This window comes from Durio zibethinus, chromosome 26 (genome assembly GCF_047325235.1).
Source record: "Durio zibethinus cultivar Kanyao isolate XHJ-2024 chromosome 26, ASM4732523v1, whole genome shotgun sequence".
Classification (NCBI taxonomy): domain Eukaryota; kingdom Viridiplantae; phylum Streptophyta; class Magnoliopsida; order Malvales; family Malvaceae; genus Durio; species Durio zibethinus.
The window spans coordinates 5,055,153-5,076,546 of NC_143187.1; the positions used below are offsets into that span (position 1 = coordinate 5,055,153).

Here is a 21,394-nt window from a genome sequence, read left to right on the forward strand (position 1 = left end):
GGAAATGTTATCATAATGTTCCAATATATATATAAAACAAAGAGGAAATGGGGATGCAGTTTTTTTGACACAGCATTTATGGATTTGTTTTTGGATCAAGAATTATCATAAAAACCTGTCAACAATATATATTCGTCTCTAAAGTAGAAAGCCCCCAATTCTCAAATATCCAATGTGTACATAAAGTCAAGCAAATGCTCTTTAAAGAATGAAAAATGGTGATCAATTCGCATCCTACCTAAAGACTTCAATGACCTAATTAATTGACCTTGAAGAATGTTTTAATTTTATTTTGTTTCTTTCACGTGGATCTTGTTGTAACATTCTTTTCATGTATAAATGGTAATTAATTAATTTTTCCATTACTTTTTAGCGCAAATTGTTTCTTGCAATAATTTAATACTTTTTAGTGTTAACTCATTTCTTTGTCTTGTAATAATAAGAACTATTCCTTGATGCAGACAATTTGCACTAACTCAAACAGATGGTTAGTGGCAATAGTTAATTTTTATCATGACTTTTTCCATTTAACTTTGACTACATCAACTCAAGGAGATGTTTTAGCATTGGTTATTCCAACTAAAATCATTGAGTTGGGAATTAATGTTTTCATTTTGTTGTAAAGGGTTGGGAACTTGAGCTGGTGATTGGTACAATGAGCATGAATTATAATTATTGTCAGTATTCTTGTCAAAATACTTTCTTATCATAATTATAGCCTTCCTTTATTCATATAGAAATAATTGGAACAAAGAGCTTGAATTTTATAAATTATCATTGATTCCACTTCCTTCCCATAGGTCAATACTAACAGCTCATGGAAGACCTAGAAAATTTTCTGTTCAAGATAAAAACAATGTCTTAGTGTTGTTACACACCCCGGGCTTGCTCTTATTGTCATGCCAGTGCATTTCTTCTGATCATTGATTACTGCTAAAATTTTGATAGGAATTTCTCCTGCAACTTGACCAATATTCAGCTACTAGCTTAGAAAAGGAAGAGTTTGTCTCCATAAGGTTTTAGGGCTCATCATACTCCAGCAATTTACCTGCAGATATTATCAGGAAATATTTCCATAATTAGTTGATTTATCAGAAGCCAAGTGACGGCAGTCCACCACAATAACTTTGAACAAAATAATAATGTTGCAGTAATGTGATTATTATTGGGATCTGTTGATTGATGTTCGAAGTAGAAACCAAGAGCTTACCATAGGAGAGGACCATCACCATGTCACTGTCTATAATGGTTGGAACTCTATGAGCTACTGTCTGATAATTCTTTGCAAAATGGCATCTGTTGCAGAGTCTATTGAAGCAGTGGCTTCATCTAGGACCAGAATTTTATTTCTTTTCAAGAGAACTCTTCCGAGGCAAAGGAGTTGTCGCTGCCCAACACTCCAATTCTCACCTTCATCACTCACTGTCAATCCAACAACAACAAAATGACAATCTTATCTATACATTCCCCACCCCAAGAAAATAGTCATTAAATTACAACTCACCAGATGAATCTAGCTTGTTTGGCAGGCCGCCGATTGTTGTCTTAAGTTGACACTTCTCCAAAGCCTGCACAGGAACATTTGGTAAATAAAAAGAGTCAAAAAGCTCATTGTTGAAACCTTTGGATGTTACAGCTATCAGTTAGTCACCTTCCATATTTCATCGTCTGAGTAGAGGCCTAGGGGGTCTAAGTTAGTTCGAATGCTGCCCCTAAATAGAGTTGGCTCTTGAGGAATGATGCTAAGCTTCATTCTCCGATCTTTCAGTCCCATAGAGAATATATCAAGTCCATCGATAAGAATTTTCCCACTAGCAGGCTCTACTAGGCGAAACAAGGCACTTATGAGTGTAGTTTTGCCACTTCCAGTCCGTTCAACAACTCCTACTCTGGTCCATTCTTGGAAAGTGCAAGAGATTCCTCTGAGAACTAATGGAGCATTTGGACGATATCTTATCTAAAATAAAGCAGCAAAGTGAATAATAATTAAGCATAATTGTAAATTGTGAACGCATATAAGACACATATTTAGTGATGGCTCGATCATTGATTGGTTCAAAGAAAATAAGTTCATCATAGACTTTCAGCATACTTTAAGTAATTTTCCAGTTTAGGTTTTGTACCTTCAGTTCTTGCAATTCTATCCAACCCTTAGAGGGCCAAGAAGATGGAGGTCTGTTGTCTTCTATAATTGCTGGAGGTTCTGCAGGTATGTGCATTAACTGTTTTATCCGTTCAACTGAAATTATGTAGTTTGATAAGTTGCAGTACCAACGAGATGCAGCAATTTGTGTTCCCGTTAGTGATAAAGCATACGAAAGAGAGAGTCCCACAAGTCCTGCAGATGAAAGTTCTAGAGACAGATTAATGCCTTTTTGACAATTTGAACTTTACATTGAAGATTGTTCAATAGAAATGATATTACCTGGAGCAACTTGGTTTTTAGGAAGCAGAAGAAGGAAAAATGCAGCCATGAATAGAGTCAGGTTATGAAGTGTCTCTATCCTTAGAACTAGCCATGCCATAGCTGCATTAGAAAGAAAGAGAAATGTGGCATCTGTATCAACTAGCCTTAGGTAATTTTGAAAGAACCTGTCCACCATGTTAAAAGCTCTTATAGTAACCACTCCAAGTGATGTCTAGGCTGCATAATTCATAACAGGAGCTTTTGTCGTTCCATTAATTCTTATTAGTTCCCTTGCAGAGGACATATAATACGCCTGCAGTTAATGAAGAAAGATATTAGCTCTTTCATCTCATCAGCCAAAGAGATTGATCAAATCAAGTGAAAAATGGATCCACCTGAATGTAGTTTATAGCTACCATAGCAAGAATGGCGACAATGAGAACTTGCCATGTAATAAACGCCATGATTCCAATTGTTGCTATGGCTTCAATAGCAGAGGCTGCCATGAAGATAGTGGCGAATGGTATGTCAAAATCAAGAATACTCATATCTGATGAAGCCTGCAAGAGTTTACATAAAATGAATTTTAGCATATTGGCAAAAGACTCAGAGGGTACTTATCGATAATTTTAATCTTACTCGGGTCAGAATCCTCCCAACAGGAGTAGAATCAAAGAAAAGCATTGGAGCTTTGAAAATGGCATTGGTGAGACCAGAGAAGAAGGCTTTAGAAGCTCTTAGTCCTAGATGAGCAGCAAAACGAGATCTAAAAAATGCTAAAACAGCACTAAGTGTTGCAATCCCAGTGTAAACCCCTATCAACATGCCGCTGGTCATGCTAGGAACTTGAATAGCAAATGTCAGCCAATAGCTAGAAGCGGCCTGAAGAATGACAAAGAGAGACTGAGTTAAAAGACATAAAGATAGATGAAGAGATCCTTTTGAGACAGAAATATAATCCAGAAATGGCTTCCATCCAACATCGCCAATCTCCGTTTCTTCATCTTGCGTTAATTATACTCCAGGCGGACCTTTCACCGAGATTTCCCCCTCATTGTTCTGTTTAGTTGGATAAGATCCATTAGACATCTCTGGAGCTAACCCTTGAGATTCTCCTCGACCTTTACTATTCAACGAAACCAATGCTGTTATGGCATCTCCATGAGCATTCACAAGTTGCTCAAATGCTGTCCCAGCCGTTAATAGCTTCCTGATCGAGTAATTTTTCCACCCTCCATAACCTAGGCAAAAATCAGATCATCCTTTTGAAAAACCAGAAAAACACATAGATAATATGTAAACATAAATTCAAACTTCGCATTTACCAGAATTCTATCAACTTCTGAGAGAAACTCCACTTGATGAGTCACCAGGATGACAGTTTTCTTCTCTAGAGCAGCCATGACGCAATCCTGCAATCATAAAAAGTTAACTTGATTATGCAACAAAGAAAATAGATTATTGTATTATGCACCAAAGTTTCATACTCAATGAAGAGGCTTGAAGTTTTTTTTTTTTTTTTTTCCTAACATTTAACAAAACAGAAGCTGTATGTGCATCTACAGCACTGAAAGGGTCATCAGGAAGATAAATATCGGCATCATTGTAGACAGCTCGAGCAAGTTGAATCCTTTGCTTCTGTCCTCCACTCATGTTAATCCCTCTCTGCCCTATTTCTGTAAGATCATCATGGTCAAAACTATTGATAGCTTTATCCAGAGCACAAGCTTTAATGGCCGTTTCATATTTGTCTGTGTCCATTGGCTTTCCATAGAGTATGTTGTCACGAATTGTCCCACTCTGGATCCAAGAAGTTTGAGAAAGATAGGCAATGGATCCGACCACGTGAACCTATTTTCAAATATTAAGGGAAAAGAACTAAAATCAGTGACAAGAAGACATAATGCTTGCTAATGTACTAGTAGAGTATTTGTTTTGTAACTCACAGTTCCAGAAAGTTTTGGTATCTCTCCTAGAATTGCATACAAGATTGAGGATTTTCCAGCCCCATCTGGTCCACAAACAGCTATTTTCTGCCCTCTTTCTATTTCCAAGTCCACATTTCTAAGGGTTGGACTTGTTATTTGAGGATCCCAACCGAAATTACCTGCTTGTACTTTCACGCTTCTATCAGAATTCTGGAGGGGAATTCTCCTTACTTCATCATTCTTGTGTTCATCATCAAGCAGAAAGGTATTGATTCTATCAGAAGAAATTTTACTTGTATAAGAAGTGAAAGTGCCTCAGGTAACATTCTAACAGGTTCTGCCATGCTTCTTACTGTTGCGAGAACTGTAAAGATGGTTCCAGCATCTAATGGGGCACTCCCAAATAGAGCACATCCCAAGAAGACAACTGAAGAAACAATGGTTGGAGACATCCAATACAAGCCAGTGCCATAAGGCCTCAAAAATTGTTGTTTAGAAAGCCATTTGAACTCATTGCCACGTAGGGATTCAATCAAGCTCTTGAATTTCTCCTCCCACGATTGTAACTTGATGATCTCATGCTATTTAAGATCTCAGAAGTGGTTCTTAGTCTCTCATCTCGGGAAATCATAAATTCAGATTGGCATTTTTGTAGTATCTTTGCAACCGGCATATTAAGGAATCCACATGTGAGGAGAGGTACTATACCAGGTATAGCACCCAAACCTACAACTAAGAAAAGTAATCCGATAGACATGAAAAGCTGCAATACAAGGCTCCAAGTCGAATGAAACCACGACGGAAATTCTCCCATTCTCTAGACATCTACTGCTATGGAATTCACAATCTCCCCAATTGAATGTCTTCTCCTTCCCGAACTTGAAAGCTTTAGCTGCTTCTGATAGATTGCCACCATTAATGCTGATCTCATCCTGATTCCTGACCTCCTTGAATCAAAATACCATTGCCTCTGCGACAATGACTCAATAACCTTGGAAAGAATGAGGTATCCCAGTAAAACAAAACCTTCTTGTAGATTTCCCTCTTCCTGGCTTGAATAATTTACAAAAGCATAGAGCAATAATGGAAGAGCTACTACAGGAATCGTCCTAAGAACAGCACAAACTGCTATAAAAATATTTTCCTTGAAGTAGACCTTTGTTATGGCCCTAAGAACCAAGTTTCTTCTATCACTTGAGCTTTTCTCTCTCAGAAGGGATTCCCATGCATTAGCAAACTTTTGGTAGGCCAAGTTGGATTCATCGTCCATACTAATAGAAGGGATGTCTTCAAGGCCTAAAGGTCTCAAATAACCCAAAGAAAGCAAAGGAATAATCCAAGAAAATGAAATTTTGCTAAGAAAAGTGGCCTGACAAAGATCTGTTTGGTTTTTTTCTTCCTTTTCCTCTAATAGTGGTTCTGATGAACTCTCATCTTCAACTTGTTTCCTAGCCAAATGAACGAAGTTTTTAAAAGCACAAAATAGCAGTAAGATGTTCACAAGGCATGGAAAAATGTCAAAAATTTCAATGCTGTGTGTTCTAAACAGAACTTCAATATGCAGAGCTGAAACCAATAAAGAGAATGACACCCACCAAGTAGAGATGACAATTTTCATCCATTGTGATTTTTGAACAAGCAAGGAAACTGATAAAGAAATCCAAATTAATCCTCTGAAAAGCTCAACCAACCAGCTTAAGTTATTAAATCCATCATTTTTTGCTATTAGATTCCACAAACCAACACCAAGATACAGAATACTAATAAAAGCACAACAGATAGAAACAGTAAGGGATATCCAGTCCCTTCTGTTAACAACACTGCCTTGATGTCTTTTGACGGAAACTAAAAGCAAAAGTAGATAGAAAACAAGAAGGAATAGCAGATTTATGACATCTATGATGGCTCCTTGGATGCAAAAAGATCGAAAATCAAGTTTCCCTTCACAAATAAAAGAGAATCCGGCTGCATATCCATCACAGGATTTGGAATTAGCATATTTTGGTCGTATGGGAAAGGAAATAGAAATGAAAAAAAAAAAAAAAGCACAAAGAATTCACGAAAGGGCAGGACATGAATATTTGGAAGAGAACTTCAAACAGGAGGATTTCAATATAGATAAATAGCATATCGTCTCCATTACAACAGATAAGGATGGTCCATGATGCTGTCTTAAGAATTATGTTACTATATACAAAGCCATTCTAGTCTTCTCTTTTGAATTGTGAAAAGTCTATAAAGGCTGTCTTCAAGTACCAGAAAGAGCAGATCAAGCAAAATAAAAGGCGATACATGTTCATGCAAGATCAAGAAGTAGAATGCTCAAAATCCAACGTGCATTAATTAAACAGGTGATTGAAAATGAAGAAATGGGGAGCACCAAGTAAGGTCCTCGAGGAAGCCATAGTTGGAGATTTGTCTGTCAAGCTTTTGGTAATTACGCCAGAACCATATCAGTTCAGAGTTAAGACTCTATGTGCTTTGGCAAAAAATACTTCATGAAGTGAAACCCTTCTGTCATTCACTTCAGCTATTCCATATAGGAGATGCCATCAAACAAACCCTGCATTCTAAAGATTTCTCACATTTTATTTTGCTGTTTATTGGATTGGTTTTTTGGCTGCTTCTGCATGGTTGACTGACAAGCAATTGACAAGATGGGCTTCTATTTACTTGTCAATATTAAATGCTCCTCCTGTTTATATTTTCTTAAATTCAGTGTATAGTCAGCCATTGTCCGGACAGCATTTGTCAAGAAATTTACTAGTGGCAATTAGATAGCCATCTTTGTCTGCTCAAAATGTTGTACAAGGCTGCATTCACCTCAATCAGCAACCAAATTTAGATAAAATATTCAAGGTGAGAAATAAACAAATAGGAAAAATATAGCATCTCTTTACGTCTGAATTTTGTCATTCTCAGTGAATAATCCTTCCACTGATAAGAACTGACAAAACTCTTTAGTCCAAATGATTAATGAAATAACAAATCATGATTAATGAAATAACAAAACTTTTTATTCCCTGAAATAACAAATCATGAAGAGAAAAAAACAAGAGACAAGACCAGCAAAGCAACACTTGTTTGCAATTCTGGTTTCATGGCCACAATCCGTCAGCATAAATAATATATGCTTAAGAACAAACATGACCACAAATAAAAAAAGATATAACGAAGTCAAAACATGAAAAAGAACATTGAATCATGATTACCCATTTTGTTATTTTCTCATATGCACCAGAAACAATACGAATGATTACCATAATTGTTACAACTGCTTCCCAGGTTAGGCCATGAAGCCTAATAGAAAGCTGGGCAGACAAACAGAAAATCTGAATATTAGAAAATTTTCGAAATTTTAACTTGAAGGTAAATGTTAATTTAAATCTTATAAACAGAAAAATAATGCTATTGTGAAAAGTGATTATAAATAAATTATCTTATGTAACTCAAAATCCGAACATATATATCTGTTTATACCCTTTTTTGAAGGTATTTCCCTTGGCATATTCTCAATATTCTCACCTTTTTACCATAACAGCAGTTGGCTAATAACAATAATAAACAAAATCGGACTAGTATTATTTATTTGCTACCATTTGATCTTTCAATTGTCAACACATCGAACGGCCAATATCACACAAAAAAATTGAATATTTTCAAAAATCATAAAAACCATCTTTCTTTCTATAAATACCCTCCCAACCATTAGTTCTATAACCCATAACATAGCGTAAACCTCAATCAAGTATCCTTCTCATTCTGTGTCTTTTCTTGCAAAACCCTTCCCTTGTTCATCATCGATATGGCAGCTGCAGGCCGCATAGTTGTGATTTTCGATTTCGATAAAACGATCATCGATTGTGATAGCGATAACTGGGTATTGGATGAGTTGGGAGCTACCGAGTTGTTCAATCAACTCCTCCCAAACATGCCCTGGAACTCTCTTATGGTAATTAATTACTATTTTCTTTTTTTCACGTTGCATGTTTTCTTTTTCCTTCTAATTTTCCAAATGTAAGAACAAGGATTTAATCATTGTTATTTTTCCATATATGTACAAAAATTACAGGATCAAATGATGAAGGAACTTCATTCACAAGGAACAAATATTGACGACATTGTAGCTGTTCTGAAAAGAACTCCGATACATCACCGAATCATCCAAGCCATTAAATCAGCTCATGCTTTAGGGTATGTTTACATTTTAATTTCTCTTCCTTTTTGGTCTTCTAATTAACTAGAAAATTGCTGAAATTTTCGGTGGCAATGGCATTATTATTTTCAGGTGTGATTTGAAGATTGTAAGTGATGCGAACATGTTTTTTATCGAGACAATTTTGGAGCATCATGGCCTGAGAGAATATTTCTCAGAGATCAATACGAACCCAGGTTTTGTTGATGCAGAAGGCAGGCTAAGGATCTTCCCTCACCATGATTTTACAAAATCTCCTCACGGATGCGATAATCCATGCCCTCCAAACATGTGCAAGGTATATAAATTTTAATAATAAATTAAAAGTTTTGAAGCTGCCTTTCTTTTCTGCACAAAAAAAAAAAAAAAAAAGACCGTGAGAATGTTTATCTGACACATGCATCTGAAAGCTTGTCACCTCTCCATTTCTAATTCTCCCTTGTAGCGTTTTAATAACATAATTTTATATAGAAGGAACAATCTTTGTTGGATCCTGACAAATCACATGATTTCTGGAAAATTTTACTTACACATAATCAATCCAAAACATGATTAGCTGTATATAGGATATAAATATAAATATAAATATATATATAATGTTACTTATTTTAATTGACTATGCATGGTTTAATTTGTTCATGGTATATAGGGTATTGTGATTGAAAGGATTCAAGCTTCTCTGAACATGGAGGAGAAGAAACCAATAATAATCTACCTCGGTGATGGGATGGGTGATTTCTGCCCAAGTTTGAAGCTTGGTGATGGAGACTATGTAATGCCAAGGAAAAATTTCCCAGTTTGGGACTTGATTTGCAAAAACAGGAGGCTAATAAAAGCAGAAGTTTGCGAATGGAGCAATGGGGAGGAGTTTGAGCATGTGTTGCTCCACCTTGTTAGCAGGATTTCAATTAACAAGAACAACAATGCTGACAATACTGCTCAGCTGCATTCAGATTGCAAACTACAAACATTAATGCAAGGAGCTGCCCGTGAAGCCTTTTCACAGACCCTCTCGGTTCCTCGTTAGAATTCATTAAAGATTGTCCTAGTTAAAAATATGGATGATGCCAAGGCTTAGCAAATTAATTTCTGAGAATTTCATGTCTTTTAGCTTTGGAGAATGGAGTGATCTGTAGTTTTGTTCGTCGAAAAACGTCAAATAATTGAATAGCTGTGTATTTTTTTAATTGAAATAACATTTTTAGTACTCTAAAGTATTATGAAAAGAAAATTTACCCTGGAACTGCGTTTACTTTTGCTCAATGAGGAAAGGCAGCTCTGTTTTGATGGCCAAGTGACTAATTAAGGCGTATGGCATTCACTATATTAAAAAGCATGTGGACTATCAGAGTTCAGAAAGGGGATATGTAATGATTTGAACAAATTTTAATTTTAGATTTAGTTTAAATTGCATTATTTATTTTTGAATAAAGTAATGAAAACTTACATTATATTTTAAGTTGTGGAGAGAAAATTTTTTTTTTATAAATCTAAAAATAAAAATTTATTTTAATACGATAAAAATATAAAAACTTACTTTAAAAAGTAGAATAATTCATGAGATTTTTAGTATTTAAGCTTAATATATTTTAACAAAAACTATATTTCATTCAAAAAAATGAAGAATTTCTATTGTAACATTGATGAGAAACTATAGCTTAAAGTTGTAATTTCATGTCGATGATGATGAGGCTTTGATTTAGTGATAAAGAAAAGATTTTAAAACCTTAAAATTTTAGATTCAAATCATATATATATATATAATTGATCTAATTTTATATAAGATTTGTTTAACCATATATTGATTTCTTTGGTATTGTTGTATATTCTTGATTTGATTTTTTTAAAAAAACATATTAATTTGAACTTAACCTATTAGATATTATTAGGGTCGGTAATTTAACCTATTTCCGATGAGTTTCTACTCGACCTGATCCTACGGATTGGTTTTTTTTTTTGAAATTCGAGTTTCGAGTCGGATAAGATTATAAAACAATCGAGGTCGGGTCGGGTTCAGATTTTAGGCAAACTCGACCAGATCCGACTTGATATTATATAAAAAATTATTTTTTAATTAATTTTTTAATTATATATTTATATAATAATATTTTTAAATATTTATATTTAAAAAATAATATTTTATATTTTAAAAAATAATATTTTATTAATTTCAAATCGGGTCGGGTTGAATACAGTTTATATAGTATCAAAGTTGGATCGGATTCGGATATAAAAAAACAAAAAAAAATCGGATAGGGTCAGGTTTGGGGTGAGCAAAATCCGCCCCAAACCCGACCCGATACCAACTCTAGATATTATCTTTTAATAATAGTTGCATAACATAATTAGGTTAAATTATATATAATGCTTGAATTTAACTCCATGAATGTAGCAAAGTACTTTTTTTTTATAAAAACATATCTATTTACTTTAATTACTATTTCATCAAAAGCCAAAGTGGATAGGAAATGTTATCATAATCTTTCAAAAAATATATAAATAAATAATTTTATATATATATATATATATATATATATATATATATATATATATATATATCAAACAAGGAAAGCATGAGGAAATGGGGATGTTGTTTTTTTGACACAGCATTCATGGATTTGTTTATGGATTAAGCATTACCATATAAAGCTGTCAACAATATATATTCAACAATATCTTTAAAGTAGACAGCTCTCAATTCTCAACCATTCAATTGTCTATAAAGTCAAGCAAATATTCTTTAAAAAAAGAAAAATGGTGAATTGGTGATCAATGCGCATCCCACTTAAAAACTTCAATAGCCCATTTAACTAACCTTAAGAGAATGCTTTAGCATAGTATATATTTTTTATTTTGTCATCTTTGCCACCCTAGTCTAACCTCTATAGACTTCACTTAATTATATTTCTAATTTCTTTTAGAAAATCGAATCTTTTTACATTTCGAATAAGATTTTACATATATATATTTATATATTTATATATGCATACCCACTTTGTGGGTGGAAGGGAAAAAAATTAATGAAAATAAAAATATTTTGGAAAAAAAGAAAAAGTTATGATGTTTTTTGTTAAAAAGGTCCTCGAGGAAGCCATAGTTGGAGATTTGTCTGTCAAGTTTTTGGTAATCACAGCAGAACCATATCAGTTCAGAGTTCAGACTGCATGTGCTTTGGCAAAAAATACTTCATCGGATGAAGTAAAACCCTCCTGTCATTCGCTTCAGCAATTCCATATAGGCATGCCATCATAGAACCCCTGCAGTCTAAAGATTCATCACATTTTATTTTGGTGTTTATTGGATTGGTTTTTTGGCTGCTTCTCCATAGTAGACTGACAAGCAATTGAAAAGGTGGGCTTCTATTTACCTGTCAATATTAAATGCTCCTCCTGTTTATATTTTCATAAAATCAGTGTATTAATCAGCCATTGTCCCGACAGCATTTGTCAAGAAATTTACTCTGGCAATTAGATAGCCATGTTTGTCTGCTCAAAATATTCTACAAGGCTGCATTTACCTCAATCTGCAACCAAATTCAGATAAAATATTCAAGCATTTGAAAAGGTGGGCTTGTATTTACCTGTCAATAGTAAATGCTCCTCCTGTTTATATTTCCGTAAATTAATCAGCCATTGTCCCTGTAGCATTTGTTAAGAAATTGAATAGTGGCAATTAGATAACCATTTTTGTCTGCTCAAAATATTCTACAAGGCTGCGATGCATTCACCTCAATCAGCAACCAAATTTAGATAAAATATTCAAGATGAGAAATAAACAAATAGGAAAAATATAGCATCTCTTTACGTCTAAAATTTGTCATTCTCAATGAATAATCCTTCCACTGATAAGAACTAACAGAACTTTTTATTCCAAATGATTAATGAAATAACAAAACTTTTTAATCCATGAAATAACAAATCATGAAGAGAAAAAAAACAAGAGACAAGACCAGTAAAGCAACATTTGTGTGCGATTCTGGTCTCATGGTCACAAATCTGTCAGCATAAAGAAATAAGAACAAACATGACCACAAATCAAAGAAAATATAATGGAGTCGAAACATGAATAAGAACATTGAATCATGATTACCCATTTTGTTATTTTCTCTATGCACCAGAAACAATATGAATAATTACCATAATTGTTACAACTGCTTCCTAGGTTAGGCCACGAAGCCTAATAAAAAGCTGGGCAGACAAACAGAAAATCTGAATATTAGAAAATTTTTGAAATTTTAACTTAAAGGTAAATGTTACTTTAAATCTTATAAATAGAAAAATAATGCTATTATGAAAAGTGATTATAAATAAATTATCTTATGTAAATCAAAATCCGAACATATATCTCTGTTTATACCCTTTTTTGAAGGTATTTCCCTTGGTATATTCTCAATATTCCCAACTTTTTACCACAAAAGCAGCTGGCTAATAACAATAATAAACAAAATCGGACTTGTATTATTTATTTGCAACCATTTGATCTTTCAATTTTCAATACATCGAACGGCCAATATCACACAAAAAAATGAATATTTTCAAAAATCACAAGCACCATCTTTCTTTCTATAAATGCGCTCCCAACCATTGGTTCTATAACCCATAACATAGCGTAAACCTCAATCCAATATCCTTCTCTTTTTGTGTCTTGTCCTACAAAACCCTTCCCTCGTTCATCATCAAAATGGCAGCTGCAGGCCGCATAGTTGTGATTTTCGATTTCTATAAAACGATCATCGATTGTGATAGCGATAACTGGGTGTTGGATGAGTTGGGGGCTACCGAGTTGTTCAATCAACTCCTCTCTACCATGCCTTGGAACTCTCTTATGGTAATTAATTACCATTTTCTTTTATTTCACGTTGCATGTTTTCTTTTTGCTTCTAATTATCCATATGTAAGAACTAGGATTTAATCATTGTTATTTTTCTGTATATGCACAAATTGATATTACAGGACCATATGATGAAGGAACTTCATTCACAAGGAACAAAACTTGACGACATTGTAGCTGTTCTAAAAAGAACTCCGATACATCCCCGAATCATCCAAGCCATTAAATCAGCTCATGCTTTAGGGTATGTTTACATCTTAATTTCTCTTCCTTTTTGATCTTCTAATTAACTAGAAACCAGCTGAAATTTTCGGTGGCAATGGCATTATTATTTTCAGGTGTGACTTGAAGATTGTAAGTGATGCGAACATGTTCTTTATCGAGACAATTTTGGAGCATCATGGCCTGAGGGAATATTTCTCAGAGATCAATACCAACCCAGTTTTTGTTGATGTAAAAGGGAGGCTAAGGATCTTCCTACACCATGATTTTGCTAAATCTCCTCGCGGATGCGATAATCCATTACCTCCAAACATGTGCAAGGTATATAAATTTAATAATAAATTAAAAGTTTTGAAGCTGCCTTTCTTGCCTGTAAAAAAGAGACCCTGGGAACATGTGTTTATCTGACACATGCATCTGAAAGCTTTTCACCTCTCCATTCTAACTCTTCCTTATAGCATTTTAATAATATAATTGTATATAGAAGTAACAATCTTTGGTGGATCATGACAAATCACATGATTTCTGGAAAAATTTTACGTACACATAATCAATCCAAAGCATGATTAGCTGTATACCGGATATATATAATGTTACTTATTTTAATTGACTATGCATAGTTTAATTCGTTCATGATATATAAGGTATTGTGATTGAAAGGATTCAAGCTTCTCTGACCATGGAAGAGAAGAAACCAATAATAATCTACCTCGGTGATGGGATGGGTGATTTCTGCCCAAGTTTGAAGCTTGGTGATGGAGACTATGTAATGCCAAGGAAAACTTTCCCAGTTTGGGACTTGATTTGCAAAAACAGGAGGCTAACAAAATCAGAAGTTTGCGAATGGAGCAACGGGGAGGAGTTTGAGCATGTGTTGCTCCACCTTGTTAGTAGGATTTCCATTGACAAGAACCAGAATGCTGGCAATACTGCTCAGCTGCATTCAGATTGCAAACTACAAACATTAATGCCAGGCGCTGCCCATGAAGCCTTCTCACAGTCCCTCTCGGTTCCTCATTAGAATTCATTAAAGATTGTCCTAGTTAAAAATATGGATGATGCCAAGGCTTAGCAAATTAATTTTTGACAATTTCATATCTTTTAGCTTTGGAGAGTGGAGTAATCTGTCGTTTTGTTAGTGGAAAAACGTCAAATAATTGAATAGCTGTGTATTTTTTTTTATCGAAATAACATCTTTAATACTCTAAAATATTATGAAAAGAAATTTTACCTTGGAATTGCGTTAACTTTTATATTAATTTAAATGAGGTTTTAATTTAGTGATAAAAAAGAGATTTTAGAACTTTAAGATTTTATGTTCAAGTCTTATACATAGATTTGATTCAATTTTGTATAAAATTTATTTAAGTTAATTTCTTTTTTGATTGTTTTATCTATTTGATATGATTTTTTTTTATAAAAAAACATATTTTTAGAGATAAGATTCGAATTTTACCCATTAGATATGATCTTTTAAAGGTAGTTATATAACATAATTAAATTAAATTATATATGATGCTTGAATATAACTTCATAAATACAGGAAACTATTTTTTCTATAAAAATGCATCTATCTATTTTAATGACCATTTCATCAAAAGCCTGGTTAGGAAATGCTATTATAATGTTTCAAAACATATATATATATATATATATATATATCAAATAAGGAAAGCATCAGGAGGTGGGGTTGCTTTTTTTTTTTTTTTGACACATAGTATTCATGGATTTGTTTTTGGATCAAGAATTACCATGTGAAGTTGTCAAATATATATATATATATATATATATATTCAACAATGTTTCTAAAGTAGAAAACACCCAATTCTCACTCATCCAATGTGTCCATAAAGTCAAGCAAATGCTCTTTAAAGAAAGAAAAATGGTGATCAATTCGTAATCTAGCTAAAGACTTCAATGGCCCAATTAATTGACGTTAGAGAATGTTTTAATCTTATTTTATTTCCTTTACATAAATCTTGTGGTGACATTCTTTTCATGTATAAATATTAATTAATTAGTTTTAGCTAGATAGACCATAAAGTATTATGTTTTTAGCACTTGTACAAGTTTCTTTGATTATAATTGGATAAATAAAAAAAGTTATATTAGTATACATTTTTATTTTGTCACCTTTGCCACCCTAGTCTAGCCTCTATAAACTTCACTTATATTTCTAATTTCTTTTAGAAAATCGAATTTTTTTACATTTCAAATAAAATTATATATATATATATGCATACTTTATGGATGGAAGAGAAAAAAATTAATGAAAATAAAAATATTTTGGAAAAAAAAAATTTGTGATGTTTTTTCATTAAAAGACAAGTGGGTAGTTTTTTAAGAACCAAGTTTCTCCTGTCACTTGACCTTTTCTCTGTCACAAGTATATCTCTGTTTATGCCCTTTTTCGAAGGTATTTCCCTCGGCATATTCTCAATATTCCCACCTTTTTACCATAAAAGCAGTTCGCTAATAACAATAATAAACAAAATGGGACTAGTATTATTTTATTTGCAACCACTAGATCTTTCAATTGTCAATACACCGAACGGCCAATATCACAAAAAAATTGAATATTTTCAAAAATCATAAAAACCATCTTTCTTTCTATAAATACCGTCCCAACCATTGGTTCTATAACCCATAACCTAGCGTAAACCTCAATCAAATATCCTTCTCTTTCTGTGTCTTGTCCCGCAAAACCCTTCCCTTGTTCATCATCAATATGGCAGCTTTAGGCCGCATAGTTGTGATTTTCGATTTCGATAAAACGATCATCGATTGTGATAGCGATAACTGGGTATTGGATGAGTTGGGTGCTACCGAGTTGTTCAATCAACTCCTCCCTACCATGCCTTGGAACTCTCTTATGGTAATTAATTACTATTTTCCTTTTTTTCCCATTGCATGTTTTCTTTTTCCTTCTAATTTTCCATATGTAAGAACAAGGATTTAATCATTGTTATTTTTCCATATATGTACAAATATTACAGGATCAAATGATGAAGGAACTTCATTCACAAGGAACAAAAATTGACGACATTGTAGCTGTTCTGAAAAGAACTCCGATACATCCCCGAATCATCCAAGCCATTAAATCAGCTCATGCTTTAGGGTATGTTTACATTTTAATTTCTCTTCCTTTTTGGTCTTCTAATTAACTAGAAAATTACTGAAATTTTCGGTGGCAATGGCATTATTATTTTCAGGTGTGATTTGAAGATTGTAAGTGATGCGAACATGTTTTTTATCGAGACAATTTTGGAGCATCATGGCCTGAGAGAATATTTCTCAGAGATCAACACGAACCCAGGTTTTGTTGACGCAGAAGGCAGGCTAAGGATCTTCCCTCACCATGATTTTACTAAATCTCCTCACGGATGCGATAATCCATGCCCTCCAAACATGTGCAAGGTATATAAATCTGCCTTTCTTGCCTGCAAAAAATAAGACCGTGAGAATGTTTATCTGACGCATGCATCTGAAAGCTTTTCACCTCTCCATTTCTATTTCTTCCTTGTAGCGTTTTAATAACATAGTTTTATATAGAAGGAACAATCTTTGGTGGATCATGACAAATCACATGATTTCTGGAAAATTTTACTTACATATAATCAATCCAAAGCATGATTAGCTGTATACAGAATATATATATATATATATATATATATATATATAACGCTACTTATTTTAATTGACTATGCATGGTTTAATTTGTTCATGGTATATAGGGTATTGTGATTGAAAGGATTCAAGCTTCTCTAACCATGGAGGAGAAGAAACCAATAATAATCTACCTCGGTGATGGGATGGGTGATTTCTGCCCAAGTTTGAAGCTTGGTGATGGAGACTATGTAATGCCAAGGAAAAATTTCCCAGTTTGGGACTTGATTTGCAAAAACAGGAGGCTAATAAGAGCAGAAGTTTGCGAATGGAGCAATGGAGAGGAGTTTGAGCATGTGTTGCTTCACCTTGTTAGCAGGATTTCCATTGCCAAGAACAACATTAATGCTGGCAATACAGCTCAGTTGTATTCAGATTGCAAACTACAAACATTAATGCCAGGCGCTGCCAGTGAAGCCTTCTCACAGACCCTCTCGGTTCCACATTAGAATTCACTAAAGATTGTCAAATTAATTTCTGACAATTTCATGTCTTTTAGCTCTAGTAGAGTGCAGTAATCTGTAGTTTTATTAGTTGAAAAACGTCAAATAATTGAATAGCTGTGTACTTTTTTTTTATCGAAATAACATATTATGAAAAGCAATTTTATCTTGAAATTGCGTTAACTTTTATATTAATTTCATGTTGATGAGGTTTTGATTTAGTGATAAAAAAGAGATTTTAGAATCTTAAGATTTTATGTTCAAGTCCTCTACATAGATTTGATTCAATTTTATATAAGATTTATTTAACTATATGTTAATTTCTTTTTTGATTGTTTTATCTATTTCTAGAGATAAGATTTGAATTTCATCCATTAGATATTATTTTTTAAAGCTAGTTGCATAACATAATTAAATTAGATTATACATGATACTTGAATATAACTTCATGAATACAGTAAAGTATTTTTTTCTAAAAAAACACATCTATCTATTTTAATAACCATTTCATCAAAAGCTTAATTAGTTAAGAACTGTTATCATAATGTTTCAAAACATATATATATATATATATATATATATATATCAAATAAGGAAAGCATGAGGAAATGGGGATGTTTTTTTATTTTTTTGACACATAGCATTCATGGATTTGTTTTTGGATCAATCATTACCATATAAAGCTGTCAACAATATATATATTCAACAATGTCTCCAAAGTAGAAAGCTCCCAATTCTCAACCATCCAATGTGTCCATAAAATCAAGCAAATGTTTTTTAATTCGCATCCCACCTAAGTACTTTAATAGCTCAATTAATTGATCTTGGAGAATGTTTTAATTCTATTTTATTTGTTTCACATGAATCTTGTTGTGACATTCTTTTTGTGTATAAATGTTAATTAATTAGTTTTAGCTAAATAGATCATAAAGTATTATTTTTTTAGTGCTTATGCAAGTTTCTTTAATTATAATTGGATAAATAAATAAAATACTATATATAAGTTTATATTTTTTTATTTTGTCATATTTCGTAGCCTAGTCTAACCTATAGAGATTAGGTGGTTTTCTTTCAAAAAGGATATTATATAAAAATTGAAAGATACAAGATGTTTATTTGTTTTTTTATTTTTTTTAATTAAGTTGATGTCATTTATATCGTGAGACGTTTTATGAGTAATATAAATATATATTTAGTTATTGAGAGATAAAAAACATTTATTTTAAAATTATTGGAACGAAAGGGTGTGATATATTACGATGGTAATAATTTTGGATCGGATATTTGGCTCATTAATCATCCAACTTTAAGAACCAAATCCAGGTTGGGGGTCCGTCTTTAACTTACCTTACTGAATATTTATTGGGACAGCAGACCTGATGAAGGGTAGCTGGCGGCCTAATCAATGAGGTTATCGTCCGTAGCCACAATTATTTCTTATTCATGTATGGAATAAAAATTTCAGCAAGGCTAGCTCCCTATCTAAAATATTTATGCCGAATCTTTGGAGTACATTATGATTATAGTGTTAATTTATATAGAAAATTTTCATATTTTTCCACTTTTTTATTATTGATATATTAAAACTAATTGCAAATGGGGTTAGATAAATATAAATAGAGCAAACATTCTCACTAACAATAAAAATAAAAATAAAAAAAACAATTGTTTTATTTTGAAATTTTTTAAAAAAAGTTACAATGTAAAATTTTTTAAAAAATTACAAATAATGAGATTCAAATATCTTAAATACTAAATATCACCTCTTAAAATTCATAATATAAATTAAATGTGTTAAAGTTATAATTTTCATTATCATCCTACCATACATACATTAATTATATCTAATTTCATCGTCACAATATCATTCTCTATTGACAAGGCTGCTGCTATGAAGGAACTTTATTTCAAGCCTTGTTAAAGCTGCCATGGCTGCATCTGCAAGTTTTTGTAAGTTCAACTTCACAACAGTATCCACAAACATCTTAGTGTCCTCTTCAGTGTTCCCTTCAGGTATCTCCGCCGAATAAGACTCCAAAACAATGCTATAAGCCTTATTCCCTCCTTCCCTAAACTCATTAACCGATGTCACTGCTCTATAGTTTTTCAGCCTATGGTCTCCCCCCACAACCCTAAAGCTCAAAAAATGTTCATCATCGTCTAATATCTCTAGTATTTCGGTGCTGGTGGACGCCGGTAAGCCTGATATAACCGTAACTTCTCTTATGCTTCCAGCTCTTCCATCTCCTTTCATTAAGCAACTCTTGATGAAGTGCTCGTTCTTATTAGGGTTTCCGAAATCGCGTACGAATGGCCATATAAGGCTTAGGGGAGCGTTTATACGTTGTGTTATTAAAGACGTGCATGTGTTTGAGGATAGAGGAAAGGTATGGTGAGTTTGGATGATGGACTCAAGCTTGGAGATTTCTTCTTTGGTTAGATTATTGTAACAAGCTATAAGATTAGGGTTCATGGGGGGTTGTTTTTGGTGTTAAAGCTGGTTTGAGAGATTTTTGCTTGGAGAAGAAATTTTTGGTGATGGGCGACGTTGGATAAGAGTGGAGGAGGGTGGGAGAGTATTTATTCTCTTTTCTTCTACGGTACAATCTCTTATTTGATCAAATATATATTGTTTTGTTTTTTTTTTTAACTAATAAGAATTTGTTAATCACATCATCACTTACTCCTAGGCCATGAAAACTTATTCCGAAGCTTGATTCTCCTCAAAATATAAAGATTTCAAGAAACTCTTAGGGCGCTTAATCATGAATTTCAACTATATATATATATATATATATGGGTTTTTTTTATTGAACAATTTTACAATATTGGTGAACTTGTGGCATTTTCGTTTTTGACAGGAAAAAAGCAGATGGTGTTGAAAGAAGAGAGATGTGAACTTAGCATTTTCAACTTGGCTAAATTATAAGAACTAGTATACACACATGAATTTGAGAAAGACATCCCGGGTACTCCAAGTATTTGCCTAAAATTTCCCTGCCAATTACCAACTTGTCTTTCTTTCTTGAAAGATTATGTAAACTTTAAGAAAAAATGTATAATGGAGAGTGACTAGCCAAGTTCTTATATATATAGTAGTATATACCATTAAGAATTAATAAATGTCACCTTCCTCTTTCAATATGATTATTTTCCAATTGGTTTGTGGGGATGAGAGGAATTGCAAGTAAAAACTGCTGTAAGTTGACGTAATTCTAATACAAGAAGGCCAACAATTATGCAAGTGGGCATTTGATAGATATTAAAGTTTGAAGGAAATGGGGGAATTGAAATCTCTTTAAATCAAGTTGACTAATTGTAATTCACAAGTACTTCATTTAGTTATTTCTTTATTTGTTGATTTTGGTGGCCTGTAGCATCATGTATATATAATGGTGTGGACTTTCGTTTCCTTCAATTATATATATATATATATATATATTATAATTAGTAATAAAAGTATATCTGTGTATAATTGACCAAAACAAGGTATAAATGTGGATGATTGAGGTGGAGCATAATTTTAGCACATCTATGATTTACGTTACTAGAAAGGTTACTAATTTAATATTTGATGATTATAAATAAGAAAGTGATATTGATCTAGTTAATTAAAATAATGACTGCATTTAGCACAATAATGCCACTTTTTTAAATAAATATATTTAGAACTGCAAATTGCAGGCTAAGCATATGGGTATCG

The 21,394-nt window shown here is 32.9% G+C and overlaps 3 protein-coding genes and 2 pseudogenes across 5 annotated transcripts; 3 read left to right on the top strand and 2 right to left on the bottom strand.

Annotated features, from left to right (window-relative positions):
- Positions 1-462: 462 nt before the first annotated feature.
- On the bottom strand, positions 463-6,740 carry LOC111274611 (ABC transporter C family member 8-like; annotated as a pseudogene). Its single transcript, XR_016334144.1, has 12 exons — positions 6,716-6,740; positions 4,354-6,300; positions 3,938-4,258; positions 3,733-3,819; positions 3,047-3,648; positions 2,803-2,967; positions 2,426-2,720; positions 2,124-2,338; positions 1,652-1,957; positions 1,505-1,568; positions 1,211-1,422; positions 463-1,048 (listed from the first exon to the last, which is right to left on the bottom strand). The product of XR_016334144.1 is annotated as an ABC transporter C family member 8-like (transcript).
- A 1,332-nt stretch (positions 6,741-8,072) lies between these two features.
- LOC111274613 (inorganic pyrophosphatase 2-like) lies at positions 8,073-9,717 on the top strand. Its single transcript, XM_022859382.2, has 4 exons — positions 8,073-8,287; positions 8,408-8,529; positions 8,624-8,828; positions 9,180-9,717. Exons 1-4 carry the CDS (start codon positions 8,141-8,143, stop codon positions 9,555-9,557), a joined length of 852 nt encoding a protein of 283 aa, XP_022715117.2. The 5' UTR covers positions 8,073-8,140; the 3' UTR covers positions 9,558-9,717.
- A 3,250-nt stretch (positions 9,718-12,967) lies between these two features.
- On the top strand, positions 12,968-14,792 carry LOC111274614 (inorganic pyrophosphatase 2-like). The gene is made up of 4 exons (XM_089755334.1): positions 12,968-13,357; positions 13,483-13,604; positions 13,699-13,901; positions 14,224-14,792. The coding sequence occupies exons 1-4, from the start codon at positions 13,211-13,213 to the stop codon at positions 14,601-14,603; spliced, it is 852 nt and encodes a 283-aa protein (XP_089611460.1). The 5' UTR covers positions 12,968-13,210; the 3' UTR covers positions 14,604-14,792.
- Positions 14,793-16,199: 1,407 nt separating this feature from the next.
- Positions 16,200-17,865, top strand: LOC111274612 (inorganic pyrophosphatase 2-like). Its single transcript, XM_022859381.2, has 4 exons — positions 16,200-16,457; positions 16,579-16,700; positions 16,795-16,999; positions 17,317-17,865. Exons 1-4 carry the CDS (start codon positions 16,311-16,313, stop codon positions 17,695-17,697), a joined length of 855 nt encoding a protein of 284 aa, XP_022715116.2. The 5' UTR covers positions 16,200-16,310; the 3' UTR covers positions 17,698-17,865.
- A 1,475-nt stretch (positions 17,866-19,340) lies between these two features.
- LOC111274615 (abscisic acid receptor PYL2 pseudogene) lies at positions 19,341-20,442 on the bottom strand (annotated as a pseudogene). The gene has a single exon (XR_016334256.1). The product of XR_016334256.1 is annotated as an abscisic acid receptor PYL2 pseudogene (transcript).
- Positions 20,443-21,394: the final 952 nt, after the last annotated feature.